General features: G+C 43.5%; 1 protein-coding gene across 4 annotated transcripts in view; it reads left to right on the forward strand.

The window, feature by feature from the left end:
* Nucleotides 1–17,877, forward strand: part of TAMM41 (TAM41 mitochondrial translocator assembly and maintenance homolog) — a 58,546-nt gene extending 40,669 nt beyond the window's left edge. For 2 of the 4 annotated variants that reach the window (XM_012785260.3, XM_075996330.1), the window contains 3 exons: nt 7,497–7,662; nt 9,019–9,081; nt 17,744–17,877. In XM_012785260.3, coding sequence (XP_012640714.2) covers nt 7,497–7,662; nt 9,019–9,081; nt 17,744–17,820 — 306 coding nt within the window. In that variant the 3' untranslated portion in view covers nt 17,821–17,877. Of the gene's footprint in view, nt 1–7,496; nt 7,663–9,018; nt 9,082–12,244; nt 12,479–16,946; nt 17,029–17,743 lie in introns of those variants that run through there. The other 2 variants (XM_075996328.1, XM_075996329.1) reach the window with 2 other exon arrangements.
* The last annotated feature ends 566 nt before the right edge of the window (nt 17,878–18,443 follow it).

Raw genomic sequence — 18,443 nt, forward strand, 5'->3', positions numbered from 1 at the left:
ATGATGTTGGCTGTGGGTTTATCATATATGGCTTTGATAATATTGAGTCATGTTCCATCTATGCCTGTTTTGTTAAGAGCTGTTATCGTAAAAGGGTGCTGGATTTTGTCAAATACTTTTCTGCATCTGTTGAGAGGATCATATATGGTCTTTGTTTTTGCTTCTATTTACATGGTGATTCACATTTATAGATTTGCATATGTAGAACCATCCTTGCTTCTCTGGGATGAAGCCCACTTGCTCATGGTGGATTATTTTTTTGATGTGCAGCTGCATTTGGTTTGCTAGGATTTTTTTTTTTTTTTTTTTTTTTTGGAGACAGAGTCTCACTTTGTTGCCCAGGCTAGAGTGAGTGCCGTGGCATCAGCCTAGCTCACAGCAACCTCAATCTCCGGGGCTCAGCGATCCTCCTGCCTCAGCCTCCCGAGTAGCTGGGACTACAGGCATGCGCCACCATGCCCGGCTAATTTTTTTCTATATATATTAGTTGGCCAATTAATTTCTTTCTATTTATAGTAGAGACGGGGTCTCACTCTTGCTCAGGCTGATTTTGAACTCCTGATTTCAAGTGATCCACCCACCTCGGCCTTCCAGAGGCCGTGAGCCACCCCGCCCGGCTGGTTTGCTAGGATTTTACTGAGAATTTTTGCATGCTGTTCTACAGGATATTGGTCTATAATTTTCTTTATTTGTTGTGTCCTTTCCTGGCTTTGGTATTAAGGTGATATTGGCTTCATAAAACAAGTTGGGAAGGATTCCTTCCTTCTTGATGTTATGGAATAATTCCTACCTTATAGGTACCAGTTCTTCTTTGAAGGTCTGGTAAAATTTCAGTGTGAAACCATCTGGTCTGGGACTTTTTTTGTTGGAAGATTTTTTTATTGCTGCTTCAATTTTGATACTTGATATTGGTCTGCTCAGGAATTCTATTTCTTCCTGATTGAGCTAGGGAGGCTGAGTGTTTCCAAGAATTTGTCAATTTTCTCCACGTTTTCAAGTTTGTGTGCATAGAGATTTTTATCATATTCCAAGATGATATTTTGTATTTCCATGGTATCAGTTGTGATTTCTCCTTTTTTCATTTCTGATTGCGCTTACTAGAGTTCTTTCTTTTCTGCTTGTGGTTAATCTAGGAAGAGGCCTGTCAATTTTGTTTATCTTTTCAAAGAACCAACTTTATGTTTCATTAATCTTCTGTGTAATTATTTTATTATCAATTTCATTTAGTTCTGCTCTGATCTTGATTATTTCTTTTCTTTTGCTGAGTTGATTGGTTTACTCTTCCTTTTCCAGTTATTTGAGATGATTCATTAAATTGTTGATTTGTGGTCTTTCTGTCTTTTTGATGTAGGCATTTTAGAGCTATGAATTTTCCTCTCAGTACTGTTTTAGCTATATCCCACAGATTTTTGATAACTTGTGTCCCATTTATCATTTAGTTCAAATAAGCTTTTGATTTCCATCTTAATTTTCCTCCTTGACCCAGCTATCATTCAGCAGTAGGTTATTTAGTTTCTATGACCTTGTATAGAGTTGAGTGTTTCTGTTGGAGCTGATTTCTAATTATATTCACTGTGGACTGAGAAGATACATGGTATAATTTCTATTTTTTTAACTTTGTTGAGACATGTTTTGTGGCCTAGGATTTGATCCATCTCAGAAAATGTTCCAGGAGCTGATGAGAAAAACATATATTCAGTGGCTTTTTGGTAGAATATTCTGTAAATGTCTGTTATGCCCATTTGTTCTAGAGTTCCGTTTAAGTCCATTATTTCTTTGCTTATTTTCTACTTGGAGGATCTGTCTCGTTCTGTCAGTGGAATGTTGAAGTGCCTGGCTATTGTAATGCTGCTGTTTATTAATTTGTTTAGATCAAGTAAGGGCCATGTGTGGTGGCACACACCTGTAATCCTAGCACTCTGGGAGGCTGAGGCAGGAGGATTGCTTGAGCTCAGGAGTTTGAGACCAACCTGAGCAAGAGTGAGGCTCTGTCTCTACTAAAAAATAGAAAAATTAGCTGGTCATCATGGAATGTACCTGTAATCCCAGCAGGAGGCTGAGGCAGGAGGATCACTTGAGCTCAGGTGTTTGAGCTGCAGTGAGCTATGATGCTATCCCTGCACCACTGTACTCTACCTGGAGCAATAGAGTAAGATTCTGTCTCAAAAAAAGAAAAGAAAATTTTAAAAAAGGAAAATAGACCAAATAGTGTTTGCTTTATGAATCTGGGCTCACCTGTGTTAGGTGCATAAATATTTCAGATTGTTAGGTCCTCTTGTTGAATTGTTCCATTCAGTATTGTATAATGACCATCTTTTTCTTTCTTTTGCTGATATGAAGTCTGTCATCTGATATGAGAAAGGCTACACTAGCTTTCTTTTGGTTTCTATTTGCATGGAATATTGTTTTCCATCCCTTCACCTTGAGTCTGAATGAGTACTTGTAGGTTAGATATGTTTCCTGGAGACGACAGATAAGTGGCTTGTATTAGTATTTTTTAATCCATTCAGCCAGCCTATGTCTCTTGAGTGGCCAGTTCGAGCCTTCACATTTATTGAAAGAATTGATAAGTGGGGTGGATTTTTGTTCATGTTGAGAACTTTATTGCTTTATTTTACCACTTGAGCCATTATGGTATATGGACTCTGAGCTTTAGCTTTTGGGTGATTTTACAGCAATGGGTGACTATTGTGCCGAGTCTTGTATAATGCAGTTCTGAGTACTTCCTGCAGGGCAGGTTTGGTCTTGACAAATTCTCTCAGTGTTTGCTTGTCTGAGAAAGTCTTTATTTCTCCCTCATCTAAGAAACTTAATTTTACATGCTACAAAATTCTAGGCTGGCCATTATTCTGTTTGGGAAGACTGAAAATGGAGCCACAGTCCCTTCTGGCTTGTAAAGTCTTAGTTGAGAAATGTGCAGTTAGTTTGATGGCTCTTCTTTTGTAAGTTACCTATTGTTTTCGCCTTAGGGCTCATAGAAGTGCCTATTTCATGTTTACTTTGACCAGTATGATGACTGTTTGTCATAGTGATTGCTTCTTCGCAATGAATGAATCTCCCAGGGGTTTTTGAGCTTCTTGTACTTGGATGTGTAGATTTCTAGCAAGACCAGAAAAGTTCTTCTCAATTATTCCCTCAAATAGGTTTTCCAACCCCTATGTATTTTCTCCTTTGCCCTCATGGATGCCTTTGATTCTTATGTTAGTCCTCTTTACACAATCCCATATTTCTTGTAGATTTTGTTTATTCCTATTATTTCTCAGTTCTTTCTCTTTGACTCATAGGTGTTGTCTTCAAGCTCTGAAATTCTTTCTTCTGCCTGATCTAGCCTATTCTTAAGGCTTTCTACTGTGTTTTGTATTTCCTTAAATGAATTTTTCATTTCCAGAAGCTCTGTTTGATTTTATTTTAATAATTCAATTTCCTTAGTACATTTTTCATTCATTTCCTGCATTGTTTTTATGGTTTCTTTGTGTTGCGTTTTTATTTTTTCTTGTATTTCATTGAGCTTCCTTACAATCCATATTGAAAATGCTTCATCTGTCATTTCAGTCTTTTCGGTATAGTTGCTATCAGTTGGTAAGGAGTTGTTTTATTTGTGGGGCATCCTTTCCCTCTCATTTTTCATGTTTCCAGAGTTCTTTCACTGACTCCTTCTCTTCTGGCCTCTCAGTTGAGACCTGTGGGTGCTAGGCCTGACTTACAGGCCTGTCTCTAAGTCCTCAAAGATCAATCCTTGAGCATGCCTGGGAGAGGACTGCTGATCCTGAGTTGCTTATGGGATGTTCTAGCACATTTGGTGATCTTCTTGAGTTACCTGTGATCTACTATCTTTACCTCTTCCCAACAATGTGCAGTGAGTTAGGTCCCTGCCTTAATCTTGCTGATGGTAGGTGATACTTTTGATTATGAATCAGCTGTTTCCTGTTTGCTTGAGTTGGGTGGCACTATGCTTAGCTATGGGATTGTTTCCCCTGTCATTGATTGATGTTTGCATGGAGAAGCAAGCTGCCGAGAAGGTCTTTTGTGCCCATGGTAAGCCTTGGTTCCCAGGTGGGGCATACAAATGCTTTAGGGAGGAACTCTGTAGCTCTACTCCCTCTGAGTTGGAGGAAGGAGCAAGACAAACCATGGCTGGATTGTGGGAGTCTGAAAGGCTTTGGAAAAACTTGACATGGATCAGAAGTTGATTTTCTGGCCACTAGGGGGAGTCTCTGGTAGGAGGGTTAGGACAGGCTCTCCTAACTGGGAGGGCTATTCACGGAGGAGGGGTTAAATGCTTGTATGCTAAGGTACCAGAGTGGGTTCCTTCGACCATTATCCAGTAGCACAGTTTTTCTGTGGGGAGGGGTAGGCACTTCCCCAAATGGCCACTCCTTAGACCCCCTCACCCCTGCAAAATTGAGTTAGTAAATGTAAAGGCCGTGCAAATTGAGCTCCCTGTCAGTAGATGGCGCTTGCTGGAAGGAACAAGCTGCAATGTTGTTTTTGCATCCCATGACCAGCTCTAGTCCCTCAGGAGAAGCACTTGAATGCCCCAGGTGGTGGGTGGGCCCTGGAACTTCCAGGTGAGTGCTTATTCTCTGCCATAGCAGAGGCAGGTGAGGGAGTGTGTCTGGGCGGGGCTTTGCTGGGTGAGCCTGCCCTCAAGCTCTACAGAAGCTGTTTAGGTAAGGTAAAGTAGCTGTTAGGTTAGGTAGCTGTTTTTGCAGGGGTCAAAGGTCTGTTCCCAGCTCCTGGGCAAAGCTACCAGGGAGAGGCTGAAGTGGCCCTACCCAACTAGAAAGTTTGCTTGTGCAGGAGGGGCCATCTGAGATTCACAGTCTGGCAGTCTGCAGTGGGCCTCACTCCTCTCCTGCCTCCTCTCTCCCATGGTTCTCCCATCTGCCTCCCAGATATCTGCCGGCAGTGAGACCCCTCCATTGGGGAAGGGTTGCCTCTCGAGCATGCTGCAACTAGGACTCACTCTGCACTGTCCCCCTAGATCTGCCCATGTGGACTCCCTCCCCTCCAAAGACCAAGAAGATCAATCCCAGACCATGCCAGGGAGAAGTACTCTGGTCCCAAGTCACCCACTGCGTACCCAAGCTGGATCGATGTCCCTCCACATTGTGACATGCCCCACTTTGATGGAACAACTTGGCAAGCAGCACTAGTGAGGGCCAGTGAGCAGGGAGCTCACAGACTGAGCTGTAAGACCCCAAGAGGAAAGACCTGAGCCCCACTCTCTGTGGAAGCCGTGGTGTGGCTCAGTTGTGTCTCTCAGCAGCCATGGAGGGGAGGGGAAGGGGAAGAAAAGACCACTGTGGTGGTCTCTAACCCTCTCTGCGGGAGGCAGTCTGCCTAGAATGTCCAGCCTCTAGTGTCACGCAGATTACCCAGGACCCACTGGACTCCTGTGGCTCCTGCAGTCTAGGCCAGAGTTGGGAACAAACAAGATGAAACCTGAGGAGAACAAAGGCACATGGTGTTTGAGAAGCAATATGGCACCTGCTGTCCCAGCTGGGGTCTGTGGGGTGGAAAGCGCCCCAGGGGGCTGGGAGCCTGGTGTCTTGTCCACAGAAGCTCCCAGCTCACTGGTGGCAGCAACCTCCAGGCACGTGTGAGCAACAAGTCTCTCCAGCCACTCAAGAACCTACCGACTGTCAGAGATGTGAGGGAGGGAGAAACAAACTGCTCCACCTACCCTTCTCTCTGGACTCCAAGCCTCTTGGGGGTTGATCTTTGCCGATACTTTGCTCCTTCTTGTTCTGCACCTCAGCTTCTTCTCGTGGAGCCTCCAGACGGTTCTGGCACCCTTCCTTCAGACCCACATCTATCCGTTTTTCAGACCCCAATCTATTTTTTTCTCTGTCATCTAAAACTTCTTGCTGACACCCTCTGGCAGCTGGTGTCTCAGGTCAGCCATCTTGCCTCAAAAATTGATTCTCTTTGACAGTCGCAAGCATTCAGCACAATAGTTGGACAAAGATGAAGTGCTGAAACACAGTCCAAAACCAAATGTTCATCAGAAAAAGCTAATGGTGTCTGTTTGGTGGTCCAGCGCTCTTATTAACCACTGCAGCTTCATGAAACCTGGTCAGTCGATTATAGTGGCTATCTGCTGCAACCAATTGGATGAAATGATGAGGATGCTTGCGATTGAGCAGCTGAGTTTGGTCAATAGAGACAGGCCAATCCTCTTATAAAACAATGCTCAACCACATGTCACACAAACAATGCTGCTCAAACTACAGCAGCTGGACCTGGAAACATTCTGTCACGCACTGTGTTCACCAGACCTCGGACCAACTGACTACCACTTCTTCCAGGCTTTGACCACTTCTCACAAGGAAAAATACTCAATTCTCAACAAGCTGTGGAAAGCGCCTTTCACAATTTCATCACCACTTGCTCTCCAGGCTTCACTGTTGGCATACGCAAGCTACCATTGAGATGGCAAAACTGTGTTGATAGTTTAGGCACATACTTTGACTAACTGTACTGCTTCTTGTCTGACATGTAATAAACTACACTTTTGATTCAAAATAGGACATTTCATATTTAGTGAGCTAATATTAAAAGAATACAAAACAGATTCCTACTTGGAAAATACTGTGCTGAGCTGTTGAGGGCAGTGTTATTGGTTCTGCATTTGGCAGGCAGTGTTTATGTGATTTTTTAAAAATTCCATGAGGCAAAGTATATTAGGTTGGGAGTTTAGAAAACTCGGTCTGGCCTCAGCTCTGTGGCTAACTTTTGATTCAGGGATTTCCAAGTAAAGTCTGATGTATAGTTTTATATATGTTTTATTTCTATATTTTTCTTTCAACAGCTTAATGTTTTTTACAATAAATACATTGGAAGTAGAAACCACTGGCGTAACTTACTCCTATTTAAAAAATGATGACAACTAAGTTGTATTGATTCAATTATTCATTTCCTTATTCTACTAATGTTTTTTGAGTACCTACTATATGTCAGGGGATTGAAAGTTAATAAATTAGTCTGTGTCACCAGTATATTCCTACAGTTTGTGAAATACAGCATGGTATGTAAAAGGCCCTAAGGGCAGGAGACGCTAAATCACATCCCATTCTCTGCTACTGACTGTATGATCCTGGGCATGTTACTCAGTCCCCCTGCATTTAAAGTGGGATAATATGAGTGCCTGGATTTGGTAGGACTTTGATGAATCTTAGCTATAGCCACACTTCCTTTGACTGTGGATTTAAGACAAATAGAAATTTTAAAACTGAACATCAGAAATGTATCCTTGAAAGAAGATTGTAGAAATGGAATATTATAGGAAAAGAATAGTCCTTTTTGAAAGGACTTAGACTCCTGAACACCTACACATTCAGTTTCAGAAAGGAGAGAGAGTCTCCTTAGCATGCTGCCTAACCAGGGATATGGGTGCATACGTGTCTGTGTGATTTTGAATAGAAGCACTGTGTCTTTGAATATTTATAGAATTCAAAGCACTTCCATAGCTGTCATCTTCTTTTTTTCCTCAGATAGATAAAAGCCCAGAAGGACAATTCACTCAGCTAATGACATTGCCCAAAACCTTACAGCAACAGATAAATCATATCACGGACCCTCCTGGGAAAAACAGAGATGTGGAAGAGACTCTATTCCAAGTTGCGCATGACCCGGACTGTGGCGATGTGGTGCGACTGGGTATGTCGGTGCGGGTTAGCTGAGGAAGTGCTGTCCGCGGGAAAAGCAGATGCCGTTTCTGACTGAGATTATTTCAGTTATTTCTCCCTTCTTGCCTAGCGAGATTGAGAGAGAGATTGCCTCTAGGAAGAAGAAAGCACTAAAAATTTGGGGTTTTTCCAAATCTAAATTTGTAATTGTTTGAAGTACGGTGGTGGGAATACTTCTGTTTTCAGATTCCTGGATCCTAAGTCACTGTCAAAGGGAGAAACCATGTTTCTTTGGTTCTAAGAGCATAACTTCTAGAAGTTATTTAAAAGATGTGTCTGTGTTCTTTGTGGTGGTCTGAGAAGGAGAGGTTGGTGGCATTTGAACGCTTCTGTAACCTCTAGAACACAGCTTTCACCAGCCAGCCCGCTGGCTCTGTCTCTCGCAGCCTGCGCAAGTTCCCTTGGCCCAGCCCAGGCTCCACGGCGTTGGCCCCAGCACCTCCCGAATGTTCTTCAGAACTGAACTTTATCTTCATATACCCACTTCCCTGGGAGGTGCTGAAGTAATTTACGAGGTCAGTCAGTAAAGAATGAATTATGAAATTGAGAATGACTCCCTCCCCCAAATGAGTACATTCTCCTGTTTTCATTTAACAAATACTTACTGAGCTCCTCCAGGGTGCCCGCCACTGTGCTGGATGTGACGTGGTGACGTTGAACATTAAACTGCAGTTGAACATTGGCCGTGATAGGCCGCGCCCCTCTCACTCTCTCACGGACCTGCACCAGGTTTTCAGAGCGTATGTTTAGGGCACCAGCTTCCTATTCTGAAGACAGACCTGTAGGGGACACACCGTTTGGACGTGGTGGTTTGTTTTCACCTGATCCTGGCAACAGTGAGATCTCTGCTGTCTTCTAGAGGGAATGAAAGACTTGTACTTTCGCTCCTCACTGGAGAAGCCCATGTGTGCCTTTTAGAATGAAAGTTTTTCGAAACATAGATAAAAACATTTGGTTTTTTATCTTTTCACATCTTAAAATTGAACAGCAGAGGTCTTAAGCAGATTTAAAGTCATAAAATGACCTTTGAGGGTTGCCTAGCCCCATGACTCTTATTTTAAGGGAAGGGGCCTAGGCCCAGGCCTACAGCAGTTCATTCATATGATCTGCCCACAGAGTCAAGCGGTGGCACAGCTAGCCACACCGGTCTCCTGGCCCTCAACCCTGACACCCTTTTCACCATCACTGTCTGACACCAAAACAGAGACATATTTGCTGGTTTTATTGGCTGACTGGAAAAAATATTTAGTTTCAGGTTTTGAAACTGTTAAGATGATTAACATCTGTTTGGGGATTTTTGGTATCCTTTTTGTTTTTTTTCTCACAGGACTTTCGGCAATCGTGAGACGTTCTAGTATAAGACAGAGTACCAAAGGCATTTTTACTGCTGGTAAGAACTCTAGAAAAACCCATGCATAATGTACCTGCTGGATTGACTTGTGTGATGCTCTTGGTTATATTGTGAGGCTTTATGTGTATCTTTTAAGTACTTGTGAAATGCTGAGTATTAACAATCATTAACTAAAATATTGCAATAATATACGAACAGGCATAACTGTAGCATAGTCTGATAGTCTAACAAAATTAGACCATTTGAGGTACTGTTGGAAGTCTTTACTGCTCCTCTAAACTTTCTCAATAACTCCTTGTGTGCAGAGTTTTTTCCTCCTATTTTTACATTTAGCAAATGAAAAGCATTGCAAAAACACATTACCTGGGCTCCCTCACCTCTTTCCCTTCTTTAGAGACAACTACTTCCAGTCTCTTAGTGTGAGTTATTTTGGGGTTTGCTGCCATTTCTTTAGATAACTTTTTAATGTTCCTTCTCTACTTTTCAAGTTTAGGCACCATCTATTGGCTTCTCCCTATGGGGGGTTAAATTCAACTCTTGTTCCCACTGTTCACCCCATATCCTCACCTTCCCATCCTTCCCTCTTCCTATATAGTTTCTCCCCATTCTTTCCAGCAGTGGATATCATTAAGCAGTTGCTTTTTCTAGTTCAGTCTTCCTTCGTGTAACCATGTATTGCGCATCTCTCACGTGCTAGCCACTCTCAGGATGCAGAGGTGAACAAAATGCCATTCTGCCTTCCAGGGACTTCAGTCTAGGAGGGGAGACAAATGTGTTAACAGAAACTTTCAGTACAGGGGGAGAAATGGCACAGAGGTAACCCAAAAAAAGGAGTGACCTTTCAACCCAACTCTGATCCCTAGGTTAGGGAGCTGGTGTGGTCACGCCTCTTAATGTCTCCAGCCCGGCTGCTCGGATACCCGTCTGAGCATTTGGGCCCTAAGGACGCACTGTTGCCCTCCTGAATCTTTGGAAAGATTTAACAAAGATTCAGTAGCATTTGTGCCAAATCTACTGAAGTAAAGGCTTTCCTACCACTCAGGGAATGCATGGCTCTGCAATTCTAATTAAGATATTCATTTAATCTGTGTTTCTGCTGGCTTATCCTGGCAAGACTGAAGATGAGGTGCTTTTGTTTGCTTGCGTGATTCAGGCTGTTAATCTGTGGTTTGCATGATTGCCACTCCCTTGCCATGATCCTCCTTGGGTGAAGCTTGATGATTGTTTTGTTTTGTTTTGTTTTTAAGATTTTTGGCTTCCCATGCTATAAGGAGTTGTTAGAATTATTATTAATTTTAGTTGTGATAATGGTGTCATTATGGGTTTTTTTAAATCCTTTTTCTTTTAGACATACATAATAAATATTTCCAGATGAAATGATATGATATCCAGGATGTGCTTCAGAATAAAACATGGTGAAGGCAGTGTGTGAGGGGTACATGGCAAAGATTGGCCATGAGTTGAAAAACTGTTGAAGCTAGGTGAAGATACGTGGGGCTGTATTATACTCTTCTGTTTTTTATAAGTCTGAATTTTTCTCTAATACATGATTTTAAAAGATCCATCGCCCTCTCCACACGCACCTCCAACCTGCAGTGAGCCTTTGGTCCTCTTTCCACGTGTTCTTTCCATTCGCCAGCAGGGGGCAGTGGGTCCCGGAACCCGCGGTGCAGGTCTCTGTGGGGCCCTGCAGTGCCTCCTACTTGCTTCCCTTTTGCTTCTAACGATGCCACGTTGGATTGTGCAAGTCCACAGTGACAGAAACCGTGCAAAGTGGCGCACTCCCCTTCAAATTCTGTGGCTTTATTTGCCTGATGCTCTGGCACCTCTGTTGATGCTGGTCCCGGTCTGTGACGGAGGCCACCTAGCGTGGTGCTGAGGGCAGGGGGTTGTGAGCCCCAGAGACTGGAGTTCAGATTGCAACTTAACCACTGTGACTGGGGCAAGTTACCTAATTTTTCTGAGTTTTAATTTCACAGGAAAATTATGCCTGCCTCACCAGATTGTGAAAATTTTATCTTAAGACGTATAAAAGCACTGTGCCTGGTCTTTCCTCTTTTCGTCTCATTACCTAAAAGTTTCCCTACCTCTCTTTGACACAAGCCTCTTTACACTGTCGTACTCAAATGGCACCAGACGCTTCCCCAGGTCTCCAGGGGGACCTCCTCTCACCCACTGCCCCCTGCTGGCGAATGGAAAGAACGCGTGGAAAGGACCAAAGGCTCACTGCAGGTTGGAGGTGTGTGTGGAGAGGGCGATGGAGCTTTTAAAAATAATATATTAGAGAAAAATTCAGACTTATAAAAAACAGAAGAGTATAATACAGCCCCACTAGCAGTGCTAGGCACAGAGTGGCTGGTTTACCTGTTTGTCTTTCCTCGTGCTCACAGCACCTTGTCCTTTACAAGTCCTTTTAGGCATGGCTGGTTTCTGTCATTTGTTAGATCCTTCTCTCTGAAATTTCCAAAATTCTGTCCCTGTTCCGTTTTTCAGCCAACTGACCTATCACCTGCAGGATGAGAAAACTCCAGCATATTTGGTTGGTTTTATTCCTTTATAGCCAGTGTCACTCCTCCCCTGTGCAACCTCCTGCTCATAATGCGTAAAGAGGAAGACTCGGCCTTCCCCTTAGCCAGTGAATACCTTCCATAGTCAAATTCAGTTAAATTCAGGGAATCAGCTAACTGAAGGAGCTAAGCTTGGGGTCAGAAGACATGGGTTTGAGGTTCTAGTTATTCATTTCTTCACTCTTGTAACTTTAGTGTATGATTTAATCTCTTCTGGGAAGTAGTGGGGATACTAATACCTACTCATAAGGTGTTCTGAGGCTTAATCAGGAGCATCCAGTATAGTACCTAGCAGGTGCCTTATAAACTTGAAGGAGTCTAGAGCTAAGTCTCACTCTATTCCTAGAAAGATGGAAGCCAGGCATCTCTAACCAGCTCAGAGGATTGCCCTTCCTAGAGAAGTCTGTTGGACAACATGGCAGTGTGTTCTCACGCAGTTGACACACTGCCTTTGTTCGTTCCCTTGAAGTCCCCTGTCCATCACATTATACCCGTGTTCAAATGTGAGCAGAGAATTGCTTCCAAAGCCAAATACTTGTTTTCCTTTTCCTTTAGCCTGGGAGCTGGTTATTTAGAAAATAATCTTGACTTCTCTTAAACAGGTACTGTTGGTAGAATAACATAATTCTCCTCAGGGTAGCAGATGAGCGGCTGAGCCGGCTGGTTCAGGAGAAGCGCCACGCTGTACAGCCTCCTACAGCTCGTCTGCTGCCCCTCTCACAGAGCAGCAGGTGGCGTCACATCTCAGACCCAGAACCAAAGACCACCTGAGCAAACTGTCACATTTTGAGCAGCAGCCTTTTATTATATAAAGTTTCTAACCTGATTGGAGAGAAGTAGAACTGCCTGAGTACTCTGGTGTGGGAACAGGTAGGTGACAAAGGGCGGGAGTTAGTGATTAGACTGAGAGATAAGAAGGAGCCAGACTAAGAAAGACCTTAAAAGCCATATAAAGGAATTCAGTTTCTTTAGAAGACAGAGGGAAGCCGCTATAGGATTGGGGAAAGACCACTATAGCTAAAGAATAGAGAAATTGCTAGGGAGACCAATTAGATGTGATTGCAGCCAGCCAGGTAAGGAATTACAGCAACCTGAACTCAACCTCAGGCTATACAGACAGAAGAGATGCCAGCGTATTTAGAAGGAAATGACTGGGTCTTGGGAACAGAAGGAGAGATGGGAAAAGAAGAGGAACTAAATCCCAGGTTTCTGGCTTGGAAAGCAATAGAACCATTCCCTGAGGGGTGGGAGGTTGGATGAGGATGATGAGTTTAATTTTTGAAATCTTGCTTTATTTTCCCCTACCTGACTTTGTGGTCAATCAGAATTAACTCTGCGGGCAAATACCTATTTACCTCTCTAGCTTCAAAAGATTTGACTGAATTAACAAGACAGGTTTAGTCTTGTTCCTTAAAAGATTTTGGCATGCCTCGGTTCATCCTTACCCGTGGTGCCTAGAACACAACAGAATGGATTATTCATTATCTTCTGCTTCTAATTTCTTATAACTAAAGCGTTTCTTCCAGTTTTTGTACCTACATATTTAAATAAGAACATGTAAAAATATTAAAGATCTTTGTGGTGATTTGCTTGTCACTTAAGCTTGAAGTTCTTAAAGTAAGTTGTATTTCTGCTTCAGAAGAGATTTTCTTTATAGATATGTCTAACTATGGTTGGAAGAATGTTTGGGGGCTTACTAATTTTATCTCTGAAAGGTTTGAAATATAAAATTATCGGACAATAGAAACATTTTACAGCCTAGTCAAATCTCTGTCTCACGTTGTTTCCTGGAGAATTTCTTTGTCAGTGGATCTGTCTGTTTAAGGTCACAGAGGAGGTCATATAGTCTTGCGTGTGCATCAGCTTTGCTGTAGCCCATGTGAAACATGCTAAAAAAAAGCCAAAGAAAAAACTTAAGAGCCATATATTGAAGTAGATTTCTGTATGCTTCTAAAACAAAATTCTGACTTTAGATGCTGATCAAAATTCATAATGACTAGCTTTAGGTAAATAAGGATCTCTGTAAAGAGGATGCCTCTAAAGAGGTGTTTCCTCTTTATCCAGTGCAGAAGGGGCAAAGGATGATGGTGGTCAGACACAGAGTAAAGTCTGTCTCTTAGCAGGCTGTCTTCCCTAGAAGGGAACACATTCTAAATGATTGTAGGATGTGCAGAATTCTTAAATCACCACCTTTTCTTCAGAAAGGAAGCTGAAAGTAAGAGCAAGCTTCATGTAAGCCAAGTAGAATTGTGTGGACCGTGCACTCTATGAGGGCGGAGACCATAGCTGTTGTCATGCCAGTATCCCGAATAACTACTCAGTGCCTTGCTTGTTCACACTTGTTCCGTGTGTGACTGAGTAAATGAAAGTTGCTACATCTTCTGGCAGTAGGAAATATCTCCATATATACAGAGAAGTGCACATAAATCTGGTGACTTTTCATAAAGTGAACACCTCACGGATGTAGTGCCCAGATAGAGAAAGAATGCTGTGCCGACCCCCAGAGCCCCGCACCCGCCAGGCACTGCTCCTCTGAGCGAGTGCTAGCTTGCCTCCCAGGGCCATAGTTCTTCTTTTGCCTATTTTTGAACTTACATAAATATATTGTTCTCTTTGTGTCTTTCACTCCTCATAACATCAATATGATTCATCATGTTGAGAATAGCAATAGTTCATTCTCAATGCAGCATTCTATTATATGAATACCACAATTTATACATTCCACTATTGATGGATTCTTGGGTTTCTAGCTTGGGACTATTCAAGTGGTGTTGCTATGAATATTTTTGTTCCTATCTATTAGTGAGCCTAGGTATACATTTCTGTCAGGTATACACTTGGGATAGAATTCCTGGATCATAAGGCATGTGAATGTTCAGCATTAGTAGATACTACCAACCAGTTGTCCACATTTACACTCTCACTAGCAAAGTTCCTCTTGTAGTACCTCCCTGGCCAATACTTGCTATTATGTGTCTTTTTCATTTCAGGCACTCTGATAGGAGAATAGCGGTATCATATTGGGCCTTTTTTTTGTTTGTTTGTTTGTTTTGAGTCAGGGTCTCGCTTTGTTGCCCAGCCTAGAGTGAGTGCCATGGCGTCAGCCTAGCTCACAGCAACCTCAAACTCCTGGGCTCAAGCAATCCTGCTGCCTCAGCCTCCCGAGTAGCTGGGACTACAGGCATGCGCCACCATGCCCGGCTAATTTTTTCTATATATATTAGTTGGCCAATTAATTTCTTTCTATTTATAGTAGAGACGGGGTCTTGCTCTTGCTCAGGCTGGTTTTGAACTCCTGACCTTGAGCAATCTGCCCGCCTCGGCCTCTCAGAGTGCTAGGATTACAGGCGTGAGCCACCGCACCCGGCCGTATTGGGGCTTTAGTTTATATCTTCCTGATGACTAAGGAAGTTGAGCATTTTTAATTTGTTTGTTTATATATCCTCTTTTGTGAAGTGTCTATTCTAGTCTTTTGCTCATTTTTCTATTGAGTTGTCTACTTTTTTCCTACTGAATTCTCTATGTAGTGTGGATACAAATCCTTTGTTGCATGTATGTAATGCAAGAATCCCCTACTCTGGGAGTTGTCATTTCACTCCCTTATGGTGTCTTCCGGTGAAAAGAAGCTCTTAATTTTACATAGTCCAGTTTATCCATTTGTTTTTCATGGTTAGTAGTTTTTTTGTGTCCTGTTTAAGAAAGTTTTACCTATTCCAAATTCACGAAGTTTAAGCCCTCCACCTTCGTTGAAATTAGAATATTAAGTCAAAAAGGGCCCTTCGTCCTAATCTGTTGGTTCTTAACCTTTTGCAAATCTGCAATCCCTTTGAAAATCTGACTAAAACTGTGGACCGTATGCACAGAAGTGGGTATATGCACATACACAGAGTTTCCTGTAGTTTCAGGGAGTTCACAGACTGACATTCAAGCCTTGCTGTGGGCCCCTTGTTAGAGAACCCCTAATCTAATCTCCCCCAGTCATTTTGTAGATGAAGAAGCTGAAGCCCCGGGAGGGGCAGTCACACTGTCAGTTTATGGCCCATCTGGGACGGGAATCCAGGTCCCTTTGACTCCTGTCCCAGTGTTCTTTCTAACAGAATTCCCTATTGCAGTCTTCTGGAGGGTATCTTGCTGGCAGAGCCATCAAAAGGGGAGTGTTTTTAGTCAAGAGAGGTTTCTGTCCACTAGCAGCAAAAAATGACTACATGGTGACGCACATTCAGTTTCTGTATTTACCTTAAATGTGTAAGCTCCAAGGGACCCACTGTGACTCAGTTTTTTTGTTTTTTGTGTTTTGTTTTTTTGAGGCAGAGTCTCACTCTGTCGTCCTGGCTAGAGTGCCGTGGCATCAGCCTAGCTCACAGCAACCTCAGACTCCTGGACTCAAGCAATCCTCCTGCCTCAGCCTCCTGAGCTGGGACGACAGGCATGCGCCACCATGCCCGGCTAATTTTTTCTATATATTTTTAGTTGGCCAATTAATTTCTTTCTATTTTTAGTAGAGACGGGATCTTGCTCTTGCACAGGCTGGTTTTGAACTCTTGACTTCAAGTGATCCACCCACCTCGGCCTCCCAGAGTGCTAGGATTACAGGCGTGAGCCACCATGCCTGGCCTTCAGTTTTTTTAAGTTATCATGGTTCGTGCATCTTCCTCTAGTATGTATGACTCAGTGCCCTTGGGGTTGCTGTACTGAACCTTACCACATGCAACTACCTGTATTCCGCTTGGTCCCTTGGTTGGTTCTGGCTAGAATTTTCAAAAGCACCTTACGTAATGAGTTTCCAGTCTTAATGCTCCAGTGGGTGAGATTTCCAGAGTGATTGCTCCAGGGAGAAAATTAAAAGGGGCAGGGAAAGGAGCTCTGAGTTTCTTGACTAGGTTGTGTAGGTTTGCAAGTAGTTAGCCAGTAAACAAGCCAAGTCAGAGTATGTAGACGTGTTCGTTAATGATTTTACTGCGGTCCTGCTACTGTCTGCAGTAGCTCTTCAAAGCCTCTAAGCATACTATGCAGTTTACAGGTAACATGGCCAGATCACACAAAGCCCAGTGCTGGCCATCTCCAGAACAAACTGTGTTACCTTGTCAGCGTGCTTACCAAAGTGCACCGCCAGGGGTGTGCATTTTCAGACTCATGGCACCAATTGCAATTTGCATCTCACAGGGAAAAAGGACTGTTCAGATCTTTGGGCCACACCCTAAAATGCAGACTACGTGATCTCACCCTCAACACAAAGGAAGTCAAATCCACAATAACATCCATCAACAAGATCCTATTAAATCTGACAAACAAATAACATCCCACTTATTTTATCTCATTTTACTTTTTTCTCCTAAGCCCCCAGAGAGATGCTGCTCTGGTTTCATCGTGCACTCGTGACTAAGTAGTTGGGGGCTAGAGGGCCAGCTGTCTGAGTGAGGTGCGTTTCTCCCATCATTTCAAAAGGGTTTACTGAGCACCTGCCATGTACTGGGGATACAGAGATGAATAGGGCAAGGCTCCCGCCCTCCAGGAGCTCTCAGTCCAGGCAGAGGGACAGGTGAGTCAGCTGACAAGTACTATACAGTGTATCAGGTGAGCACAGGTGCTCTGGGACCAGCCTGGGAGTCCAGGAAGGCAATTCCTAGAGAAGAACTCTTCAAGAGGATTCTGAGTCTACTAGGTAGAAGGTGATGGGAATGGCATTCGCCATAGGCAGACCAGTGGCATACACAGCGACGTGGAAGCAGTGAGCTGGGGTAGTTGGAATCCAGGCACTGGGAGAGAGGATGGGGCCAAGCATGCCCAGTGGCATACGGAGTCTTGTTTTTGTCCTACCTTCCTCAAAAAGGGCCACTAAATTCAAAGGCTGCCACTATGCTCGTAGCTCAAAAGGTTCACTTAGGTAGTGAACTAGTAACTTAGGTACCATTGGTGTTCCTGTCACCAAATCAGAAGGTGCCTACACTAGAATCTTTCCCCAAACAGTGATCACAGTGACCTTCAGTGGCCTCCCTCTCCCTGGGCTCCAGGAGCCCACTAGTCAGCCCATCCCCGCGCCTCCAAAGCCAAGGCTTTGGTCAGAGCGTCACTGGGACTCTGAGCGTCCACTCAACAAGCCTCCATTTCTCACCCTGTCTTCTTTTCTCTTTTAGGCATGAAGAAGTCAATGATATATAGTTCACTGAAACTACACAAAATGTGGAAAGGGTGGCAGAGGAAAACGTCCTGATTTTGCTGCTTTTATATATGATATGTATAGATGAATAAAGTGATCATTTTTGACAAACAGTGTTTGTTACTTTGACTCATTGCTTGAATTGAAGATACCCTGGTTTGAATAATACTTGATATTTGAAATATCAAGACATTTACCCTGGTGGGACCAAAATGTATCAGAGGGCTTAGCATGAGAAGAAAAGAATCCTCTCCATGACCAAAACCACGTGGGTCCTGCGGAGTAGCGCCACCTGCCGCCTGCATTCTGTAGGTACACGAGCAGCTGCAGACATGCTTGTGACCCTGCAGCCTGGGAGGATTACGGGCCAGGACGGTGGCTGGCTGGCTGGCTGCATCGTTATATCCCTAGTTGCCGTCCCACGTCCCATTCCCGTGGTGGTGGTCCAGCAGGAACTTGTCCTATTAACATTTTCCTGGCTCTAGGTTTTTCACGTTTCTGTTTGTTCTCCACGAAGGTATATGGCACAGTGACTTTGGGGAGAGGAGCCTGGTACCAACACCTTGCAGAGACTTCCTGTTGTAACAGGAAACCTACCACAGAGTGCCTTGGAACAGAGGACAGATTTGTTCACCCATTTCCTTCCACCTCCTGCTGCCTGCCCGCGGCAGCACTGG

This window comes from Microcebus murinus, chromosome 21 (genome assembly GCF_040939455.1).
Source record: "Microcebus murinus isolate Inina chromosome 21, M.murinus_Inina_mat1.0, whole genome shotgun sequence".
Lineage (NCBI taxonomy): Eukaryota > Metazoa > Chordata > Mammalia > Primates > Cheirogaleidae > Microcebus > Microcebus murinus.